This window comes from Tetrao urogallus (assembly GCF_951394365.1).
Source record: "Tetrao urogallus genome assembly, chromosome: 5".
Classification (NCBI taxonomy): domain Eukaryota; kingdom Metazoa; phylum Chordata; class Aves; order Galliformes; family Phasianidae; genus Tetrao; species Tetrao urogallus.
This window is the reverse complement of record NC_136818.1, coordinates 24,850,465-24,861,387: the sequence shown is the minus strand read 5'-3', so window position 1 is coordinate 24,861,387 and position 10,923 is coordinate 24,850,465. Positions and strand designations below refer to the sequence as shown.

Below are 10,923 nucleotides of genomic sequence, written 5' to 3'. Positions count from 1 at the left end.
CGCTCTCTGGCTGTGTGCACGCTGCACCCAGCACTGCTGCCCACAGATCACTGCTCTTCTCTCTGTGCCCCGTAGCTCATCCCTGTGCAATTCTTTCCTGTGCATCGGGACACCTTGCTGTCCCCTCGTCCCCTCCCTCTGCAGGAGCTGCTCGCCTTGACTCATGCTTGTATCCATAATAGCAGGGTTATGGAACAGCTGCCCACAAAGGAAGGATGAGATGATTCCATGTTGTGATTTGAGTGGTGTCCCTGGGAGTGGTGCTGTAGGGTGGAGCACCCATGGCTGCCAGCACCCCACTGTGGGCTCACTGGTTTCTGAGGTGTCTCCTGGCTGCTGTGTGCTGCTGCACGCTCCTCCTGTCATCCTCTCTTCCCTCTGCTTGCCCAGGATGGGAAGTCTCTCAAAGGGGAGATACGGTAGCATTGCTGCTTAAACACGAACATGTATGGGGAAAGGTTGCAAAGGACTCATGGAGCTCCTTGTGCACTGAGTGCAGTTATTAAGGTAAGAGGCAGTTATTTGGCTGAAGGTTTGATCGCTGCCACTGCAGTGCAAACATTTGCACTGAGATACCCCAGAAAGGAATGTCCTCAGTAGAGGTCATCAGCACTGCTAGGAACTTGTTGCTGTTGTGTAATTAACTGGTCACGAATAGTGAAGCGTGGTGTGAGAGCTTACAGCCTGCAGAGCCTGCGTGCCCTGCTGCTGCTTTAGTCTGGCTGAGAAGTTTGGGGTGAAACCTTGAATGAGGAGCAGTGATGCGGTGGCACACGCTGCCAGGGGAGGTGCTGGGAGTCACAGTCCCTGGCGGTGTTCAAGAATGGTGGAGATGTGGCACTGAGGGATGTGGTTGGTGGGCATGGTGGGGTGGGTTGGGGGTTGGACTGGGGGTCTGAGTGGGAACCTTAATGATTCTATGATTGGGTCAAGCCATATGGCAGCAAGTTGCGTGAGGGTTTGGCATCTCCATTGGCTTTCCATGTGCAGTGCAGACCTGCTGCCCTCTCCTCTTGATCCATGTCCCCATGTGTCCCCATGCACTAAGACCCTGGCACGCAGCTGGGTGCCAGCAGGTAACTCAGCGGGGTGTCCAGGGCCACGGTTCTACCTTGATGGCTCCTCTGTTTTAGTGGCAAGCAGTAAACCCTCTAAATCTCATTGCTTTCCCCCAAACTTAGCTCTAATCTTGATTTTCTAGTAATTGGTACATGTCATGAACATAAGGACTCGTGCTAGGCAGCAGGAGCGCCTGGTATTCAGGGAGCACAAAGGATCTGGGCCATTCATCTTTGGGAATGCCAGTTAATTTCTCTTCTAATTTCTCTTCTTTCCTCTCCCCAAATCTCCCAGGGAACTGATTGCAATAGCTTGACACATGGCTCCCCCAAGCAGTGCTGATAATCTCTCTGCCCACGCCGTTTCCTTTGGCTTTTTTAATTACTAACAGTCATTAACTGATTTGCTCCTGGGGCTGTTTGGACCACGGCTAGTTCACCCCTGCTGCGGGACCCCTGTTATGTGCTTTGGTCAGGGATGGTCCCTCTTTGGCTCCCAGGTGTTTGCATCCCATTTTAACCCACCCATAGCAAGTCGCTGGGGGATTTCCCCCTTTTCAGAGCCAGCCACATGTTGGCCTGCCATGGGCTTGGGGTCGGTGGGAGGCAGGGCTGCAGCGACACAGTAGAAGCTGTGAAAGAAAGTAGAAACTGCTTTTCCCATGAGCTGATTCTGCGTCAAAATAAAGTGGGTTTGTTTCGGGGGAACTGCAGGCTGGAGCAGGGACCACCTTCCCGCGAGTGCCAGCTGTCAGATGCTCGGCGCCGCGTCCTCGTTAGTGTGCAGCCTCGTCAGCTCGCCTTAACAAAATGTTCTGGCATCCTCCTGTCTCTGCTTGTCACTTCTCCGAAGGGAACGGGACTCGTTCCCCTGGCAGCGTGAGCCCTGTTTGCCAGGCGAAGGCGCAGCTAATTATTTCTATTTATTTCTTCCGACTTCCTCGGTGTTTAATTTGATGGCTCTGCTTGATCTTTTTCACTCGCCTCCAAGCCTCAGGAGCGGCCAGGGCACAGAACGCATCCCTTGAGCTCATTGTGTGCGTGGATTAAGCAAGCATGGGGCCTCTGCTCATATCCCTCTCGTTTAGGGCTGGCTGTGCTGCAGCCCTGGCTTGTTTTGTTGTGTGCAAGAAAGCCACCTGCCCTCCCAGTACCCAAAGAGATGCTCTGGATGAAGTGGGGATGTGGAGCAGCACTGATAAACCAGAGCAGCTGGACTAGGAGCACAAGTGCGGAAAGCAGTGTGAGAATCATAAAATCATTAAGGCTGAAAAAGACCTCTAGGATCCCCAAACACAACCCCAGCCCGCCCTTACCACTGACCATGTCTCTCAGCGCCTCATCTCCATGGTTCTTGGACACCTCCAGGGATGGTGACACCACCACCTCCCTGGGCAGCCTGTGCCACTGCATCACCACTCTTCAGGAGAAGAACTGTTCTCTACTATCCATCCTGAAGTTGGTTAGGAGTTGGGTCCCAACCCAGATTTGGTGACCCTGCTGTGTTTTTGCCCAGGAGAAACGGGACTTGCACGGATGCTCTGGGAGGAAAGGAGGGAATTGTGGGGTTGAATGTTTCTAAGCCTCCGTTGTCTTTGTGCCCTGCAGAGTGATGAGCTGTGCCCACTCCCGGGATGCTCGGACTCAGCACATGCTCCGTCAGCGCCCCGGGCAGGGTGGCTGAGCCGGCCGCATCCCCCCACTACGCACTGGCCCTACCTGAAGAGGAGATGTGGCGCGAGCATCGACTCGCCCTGATGCACAGCACCCAGTCCTGCAACCTGCTGGAGCCCCAGAGCCTGGCCGAGGTGCTGGTCTCACGTGCAGCCAGCTTTGATGCCCTCTACCAACCCCGAGATGCCAACGGTGACAGCGGCAGCGCCTTGGACCTGGGGCTTGGCACCTACGTCCCCATCAGCCCCGATGTCATCAAGCGTCGTCGGGGAGGGCTGATTGAGCAGAGGGACATCATCAAGGCACACGAGGCACACAAGATGCAGAGCACGCCGCAGGCAAGGAGGAAGGAGTGGGAGTAAGTAGGGAATGGGGCTGTCAGGGTGGGAGAAGTGGTCACGGCGGTGTCACTCCAAAGAGCAGTCGGTGTCGCCGGGCTCGGCTTCTAGGGTGGTTTCTTGGAGATGGAGAGGTACTGTGGTGCTGCACTGAAATCATAGGGGGTCCTCATTTGTGTCTGCCCAGCAGAACCACAGGAGTGGCTGCTGCGTGGCACTTTGCCCCGCTCACGCCCAGCTGTGCCCTCTCTTGGGACTGGCACTGTTTGTCCAGACAGTGTCAGAGGTGACCCACAGACATATGGGCTCTGTGAGAGCGCTGCCTCATTATCCCCCATGCCCTGCTGGAGCTGCCAGATGAATAAATCATGGGCAGGCAGGAAGCAGAGGGATGGCCTCGTTAATTGTCGGCTGGCGGCGTGAGCTGCTGCAACGGCTGCTCGCTAATTAACCGCCTGGATGGGGATGGCTGCAGATCCATCACTGTGTAGGGAGGGGAACCCGGAGCCCTTCGGCACAGGGACTGCCCTCGCACCGACTCCTGGGGGTGGGTTCTCTCCTTGTTCTGTGCTATGGGAACGTGCAGAAGGTTCTGGGGATCATGGATCCGTGGCCCCACCGTGGGGATGTGCCCAGTTGTTGCAGCTCCTCTCTGATAAACTAGATGTATGGCACGTAGGGGAGAAGGAAAATCAAATCAACTTCCTTATCTGTAATTCTGTTTGTAGTGATGCCCTTTCCCTGAGATTTAATTTTCAGTGGGGTGTGCAGTGGGTTGCTCTGGGGGCTGTCATCTGCAAGATTTGGCTCAGCATCTCAGGTTGGGTATTAGGAAAAATTTCTTCTCTAAAAATGTGGTGATGCAGTGGCACAGGATGCCCAGGGACCGGGGGGGGGAGTCACCATCCCCAGAGGTGTTACAGAACTGTGGAGACATGGCACTGAGGGACAGTGATGGGGTTGGATTGGTGTTGGACTTGGTGATCTTAGTGGTGCTTTCCAAGCTTAAATGGCTGCTCAGAGCTGTGGGTGCCCCATCCCTGGAGCTGCCCCAGGCCATGGATGGGCCCTGGGCAGCCTGAGCTGAGGGGCAGCCAGCCCACAGCAACAGTGGTGCTGGGTGGCTTTGGGTCCATTCTGACCCTACTATTCTATGGTTCTATGATTCTGTGAGGCTATGAGTCTATGTTTTACGGTGCTCCTGTCCCTTTTGCTCTATCACGAGGGATATGAGCCCAAGGCAGTCACCAAATCCCATTCTCCAGAGCCCCAGCCTGGTGCTCTGCCCTTCTTCCCTCTGTTTTGTCTCAAGTAAGCAAATGTGGAACCTCTGAAGGGTTCACCGTGCTGCAGCTCTGGGTTTGTGCATTTTCCCTGGGACAAATAGAACAGAATAAACTGTGAAAACACGCAGGATGTTGCTAGCAGCTCTCAGTGGCTCTTTACATCTTGACAATCTGAGATGCGCACTCTGCATCCCAAATTACCAACGAAGTCTACTTCTTCTCCCATTTTTTTTCTTCCTTGGTGCTGAAGGAGACAAAGGGCCCTTTGCTGCAGTTTGGCACCACCTGGGGTTCGTTGCCTGCGGTGATGGATGGGTGCGGGCACACCTGGAGCACCAACAGCATTCCTGCCATAGGATGACTTGAGGTGCATTGGGATGGCTTCAGGATGGCTGTCCCTGCCTGTTCTGCCCTGCAAGAGCAGCAGTGCAGGCAGCAGAATGAGCTGTGGATGCGCTGTCTCATTGCCTGGGGCAATGCCATATGGCTCTCGTTATGGTAATTCGGTCTCCAGCAGCAGATGAGCTCTGCATATCTCCCAGGGGTGTCCCTCAGCCTCTGTGGGCACACAGCAGGGCAGGGGGCTGTTCTCTGACCCGGGATGAACCCTGTGTCCTGGCAACGCTGCTGCATCCTTCCTGCAGTGCTCAGAGCCTGGCTTTGGGCACACCCTGCAGGAATTCCCTGTTGGAGTGCGTGCAGGCAGCTCTGTGAAGCCTCTCCTGTTCCTGCATGGAATTGCACTTCCACGTGCCTGTGAATGCCATTCTGCTTTCTGTCCATGTTCAGCTCTCTGGTGTGGGTCGCAGTCCTTCAGCTCATCCTTCCCAAGGCAGGAGGTGTTTGCTGCTGGAGGATGCCAGCAGCTCCGCCTTCTCCTGGCTCCTATCCAGACAATGGGGTTTTATCAAAGCCACCCTGTTTGGCTTTGTTGTGTTAGGGATGGAGCTGGGTTTTCCGGCCCAGTTTCATGTGTGGCTGGGCTGTTGATGGTCTGATTTCTGGGTGGTGCTGTGTGTAGTTAGGAGTTGGGCTCGGTGACCCCTATGATCCCTTCCAACTTTGGATATCCTGCGATTCCATGATTTGTAGCCATCCTACTCATGTTTGCCTGATGGGATCCAAGGATGTTCCCTGGGCACGAGGAACCTGGTGCACACCTATGTTTTTGGGGGCAAGGGGAGGTTCTTTCCCTCCCACCTTCTCCCAGCTCCCCCTCCCCATGCTGCCCACACCCATCCCTCAGTACGGCCATTCCCACATACCCAATCTCCTTAATATTCTTTTCCCTCTGATTCCCTCTCAGTCAGCTTCTCTGGAAATGTGATGCCCTAAACAGGACCCAGCTGGGAAGGGCTCAGCTGCAAAGCTCACCGGCTGAGTGCTGGCTGGTGAAGGCTGCCCTTGTCCAAGGGGAGGAGTCACACGGGGGATTTTGGGGCTGGAAATGGGTTGGGAATTCCTTTAGACCTGATGGAAGGGCAGTGGTTCTCTGGGTGTGGGGATTGCAGTGCACCTGCCTGGAGCAGCCAGAGCTATAAATGCCAATTAGAGCCCGACTTGCCAGGCTAAATAAAGCAGCAGGACACTCCAGGCAATTTATTAATGAGTAATTATTTCAGGGCTCTTCAGCTGAGCTGCGAAGCCTCGTGACCCAAGGCAGCATGTTACTGGTGGCTGAGACCAAACCCCTAAAGCATCTCACAGCTTCTGCATCCCCATAAATGCTCAGGACCGGAGGTTTTTTGGTTGGCTTTAAACCTCTTCTAACTCTTTCAGCATGTAGTTGGACACGCAGCATCCTCTGTTGGTGGATCTAATGGATGGGATGCTCCAGTCCCACCACAGCACGTGGGGAGCAGTTGTCCTTAAGTCTCAGTGTTGTATTTGTACCCTTTGGTGACTTCAAGAGGTAAATAAGAGCTTGTTTTGGGGGCATTCATGCACCCTGGGCAACTCAAGCAGGACTAGTGCTAAGCTGTACCAGTGCAATGTGTTCATGCTGCATGTTGCACATCACCTGTCAGATGCTCTTACAGACAGGGCTGAGGATGCTCTGAGCTGGGTGGTCTTAGGGAAATGCTTGTGGTAAGGATGGCACACTGTGATGGAGTGCTGGGATGGGGTGTGGGGTGAGTAGTGTCCTCCAGGAGATGCCAGCCCAGACCCTGGGGCTGTGTCCAGCTGTAGGGCTGCAGGGCTGGGCAGGCTCTGGCAAAGGGAGAGATGTCTCTTCCTAATCCTGCAGGTAATTAATTTGTTCCTGGAAAAAACTTCCATCCCTGCACGGTTATAAACATGCTTCTGAGTCAGAGCTATCCACTCCCAATTTGAAATTCGGCCAGAGCAATGGAGACTTTCTCATTTGATCCTATTTTTTTCCCACTCTGTGCACAGTTTAAGCCTTATTTTAAAAGATATATAATGAAATCATGATGCCTGGAGTCTCTTTCTAATGGGAGAACTGCCGAAGCAGACGGTATGCAATAGGGATGTGACCCCCAGACGGGGCTGGTCAGCGGTGGGGTGGACTGGGGTTGGACTTGGGGATCTCGGAGGTCTTTGCCATCCGTAACGATTCTACGGTTCCACACAACTTTCCTCCCGCAGCCCGACGCCGGGCGGAGCACCGCATGCTCGTATCGCATCGCTCTGCGGGCGGGGAGCGGCCAGCAGCCGCTAGATGGCAATGCCGGAGCGGAGCTTCGAGATCTCACCGCACGCTGCAGCCTGGGGGGCTCCGGCCCCTGCCTGGGGAATGGGCTGCCCGCACCTACTGATGCTGATGTGAGGGTGAAAGCAGGGAGGAGGCTTGCATTTCGCTGTTGCCCTACAGCTGCGAGCCCCGCTCCTTCCCAACCCCATCACCCCGTTGCCCTGTGTTGGTTTTCCTTCGTTTGCAACTCAAGCCAGCCCAGCACAGAGCTGGCTCCCAGTCCCCGTGCCGTGTTGAATCATGTAGGCATGAGCCTTGCTTCTCCCTGACTCACAGATCCCAGCGTGCTGGGGTGAGGGTCAAGCCGAGAGCGGCAATAAACATCCTGGGAAGCGGAGCCTGCAGCTCTTGGCACTGCCAGGACTTTTTGCTTTCAATCTTCTCTTAAGGAGCTGCTTTCTCATAAATATCCCATCCTTTAGAACCATCTGAACAGGAGAGAGTCTCCCAGTTGGGTCTTCCTGTGCTCTGTTCTGCTGCAGCAAATACAGAGGAGAGTGGAGACCAAGGCCTGGGTACAGGGTGTCCAGGTAAGGGGTGCAGCTGCTTGTGGGGCCAGGAGGAAAGCAGCGAGGTGCATATGGGCTGGGCAGTGCTGCTGGTGTCTGGCCATTCCCACTCCCACCCCTAGGTGCCAGCTGGAGATGGGTGTTGGGGAATGCCTCATGGGGATGGGAGGATGCTTGGGAACCCAGGGTCACCCAGGTTGGAGTGATTAACCCTGAGCTTAATGAGCTGTGGCTGAGAGGTGGGATGAGTAGCACCGCTCCAGTGGCAGCGGGGAGATGGCAATTGGGAACGACTTGCAGATCCTCACCACTTTGTGGATCCTGGGACTGTAATTAGGGTGGCTGATGAATTAAAGCTCTCTGTGTTGGTAGGGGGGGGTGCCCACTGGGTGCTGTGTTGGTGACATTGCTGGGGGCTGGCTGACCCCCACAGGCACTCCCAACCTGTTACATGGCCTGTGGAGAAGAGCTGAGGATGGGTGCAGCAGATGGGTCTCCTGGTGTCTGACTAAGGTTGGGGCAGCCATCCTGTGGCCTTTGTGCTAAATGCTCCTCTCGTCCTGCTGGGGAGGGTCTGATCCTTCCCCCCCCAGCAATGCACTGTGGCAGCCTGGATCGTAAAGCCAGCCCCATAGCTGGAGGAGGGGATACCTATGGCAAGGTGCTGTGGGGCTGCACAAGGGGAGCGTCCCTTGTCACAGATGAGTTAATGACCTACCTGATTAAGGGTTTTATTTTATTTTGTTTTATTAAGACTTACTCTAAGTTGCCACATGGGAAACTTGCAGGGCATGAACCAGGTGCCTGCTGCTGAGTGGTGCTGGGGGAAGAGCATGGATGGGATGTGGGGCACTGCAGGGCTGCAGTGTGGGTGCTGATCCTGTGGACACAGGGGGTCCAAGGGCATGGAGAAGCCACAGACCCACTGGTGATGCTGGGCGCATCCCTTGGAGGATGCACGGTTGTAAGTGGTGAGGCTGGAGGCAAATGGATATGGGGTTATCAAATTCAGGTGGATATGGGGACACCCCTCGACCCCAGGGGATGGGGTAGCTGGGGGGCAGCCCCAGTGCTTGTGCACCAATCCCACAGACAAGGGGGGGGAAGCAGAGCCCCAGTGTCCCCCTACCTCCATCCCCACTCATCCGGGAGCCCCCGTGTGCCGAAAACCCCTTTGCAGGCAGGGAGTTCTCCTTGCGGGGGGGGGGGGCTCTCGCGTCGCCTTTGTTCCCTGCAGACCCTCCCCTCGCCGCTGCCTTCCCTTTGCAGCAAGCAGCTCGTCGCTTGCCAAAAGAATGCACTGGATGGAGCGAGCGAGCGAGCCGGGCGTGCGTGCGCGTGTGTGCGCGCCCGCCCGTGTGTGTTGCAGCCGACTTCATTAAAGACAGCCAGCCCCGAGCTGCAGAGGCGCGGCAGCCTCGGGTTCCGCGGCCCCGTTCCTGCAGAAAGCTGACGTCCATCCCTCGGTGGCAGCCGGGCCTGCAGCGGGGCCGGGGGCTCCCGGGGGGGCTGCCGAAGATGGAGGCGGCGGGAGGAAGTTGGCCACTTGGCTTCAACTAGGCTGGATCGCGCTGCAACCTGTTCGCCGGCCTCCCCTGCGCTGCGCTGGGTGCTGTACCGAACGGCGGTGGGGTTGCGATGGGGCGGGTGGAAGGGCTCCGAGCTCCCTGGGTTGGGCTCGGGGGTCCCAAAGGTTTAGATTTGGGGGGAGGGGGAGAAAGGATGGGGCTGATATCCCCCCCGCTATGCCGCTCCCTCTTCACGATGCTCTCCCGGAGGGATGCGGGAGCGACGGGGATGAGCATCACCGGAGAGGAGGAGGAGGAAGGAGGAGGAAGGAGCCCCGCAGCCCCCCCCGTTTCCCCCTCCTGCTGCCTTGGCGGTGCCACTCGGCTCACCTGTGTGCTTTCTTGCAGGATGGCTCGCTTCGGGGAGGCGGTGGCTGGCAGGCTGGGCTCCGGGGATGGGGGCTCCGAGCAGAACCGCAGCCGGCAAGGAGCTGCTGCTCCGGCAGGAGGGTCTCCAGGAGCTTTCAAGCAAACCAAAGCGCAGCGAGCCCGGACTATGGCTCTGTACAACCCCATCCCTGTCCGGCAGAACTGCTTCACCGTCAACAGATCATTGTTCCTCTTTGGGGAAGATAACATAGTCAGGAAATACGCCAAGAAGCTCATCGACTGGCCATATCCTTTCTGCACCCCCTGCGAGCCCCCCCTTGCTCCCCGTGCCCGGATTTGCCTTGGTGGCTGCCCAGGACACGTGTGTGGCAGCAGCTGGCAGGTAAGCGCCTGCCTTCTGCTCTCCTTCGGCGTGCGGAGAGGGGTGCCCTGGCCCCGTCCCTGGGGATGCTCTGCTCACCCTATTGCTGCTCCCCCCCCCCCCCCCATCACTCCATCACACAGAGGGAGCAGAGCCCCTTCCCTCCCTTCCCCCCCAGCTGGCCCCAGCCTCTTGAGGCTTTGGATCACCCCTGTGCTGTCCAGGGGCTCTCTGATCCATTTTGGCTTTAGTACATGTGTGGCTGGTGGGGGTTCTACTTCCCAGAGCCCCCATCCTCCTGGAGACAGATCCCTGTGCAACCTGGCATGCTGGGCACGAGCACGGCTGCCATCACCCTGCAGCTTCATCCCACCCTCTGGAAGTGGGATGCTCCCTCCCTGTGCTGCACAGAGGTGCTGACCCCCTTTGCCTGCCTCCTGCTGCAGCTCTCCAGGGATTACCCCAGGAATACACCAGACAGAGGGCATGAATCTCCCACTTCTTCCCCTGCTCCCCCATCCTTTTGCACCCCCATGCATTTCTCTCCCCTTCCACCTTCCCTGCAGGTGTCCTGGGAACTGTGCTTGGTACCTAGCCCTGCTGCACGCCCCTCTCCATCACACCTCTGCTCAGCACCCCACTCCCCTCCCAAACCCACAAACTTCCCCGTGGCCATGCTTTGGCTCCAGGACCCTCCCTGTAGTGCTCTCTGCAGTGGTGATTATGTGCAGCTCTCGCCGTTGCTTCCTCTCCTTGCAACTTGTTGGGTAACTTGCTGGCTCCTTGGGTGTGAGATGGAGGTGTCCGGCAGATATAGGGTGACTCAGTGCAACAGGTGCCCTGGGGACACCCATGGGTCTACTATCCCACTCTAAGCCTTGCTGGGGGTATAACCCTGTGTATCGGTGCACTGCAACCTCTGGGTTCACCCCCAGGGCCTGTTGGGGGTCCAGCTGTGCCATAGGGGTGCAAGGCATGGTGGGATGGGGACAGCTTTGCCGAATCCCTGCCATGCCATGCCCAGCCCAGCGTTGGGTGCAGAGCATCAGCAAGGCAGCAGCTGTACTCAGAGCACTGCAGGGC

At 56.9% G+C, this 10,923-nt stretch overlaps 1 protein-coding gene across 1 annotated transcript in view; it reads left to right on the top strand.

The window, feature by feature from the left end:
- Positions 1-2,692: 2,692 nt before the first annotated feature.
- CACNA1E (calcium voltage-gated channel subunit alpha1 E) overlaps positions 2,693-10,923 on the top strand; it is a gene marked incomplete at both ends in the record, with an annotated part of 72,817 nt that continues 64,586 nt past the window's right edge. The window contains 2 exon segments of the mRNA XM_079536318.1: positions 2,693-3,090; positions 9,498-9,764. Of these exon segments, the coding sequence (XP_079392444.1) occupies positions 2,693-3,090; positions 9,498-9,764 (665 nt within the window).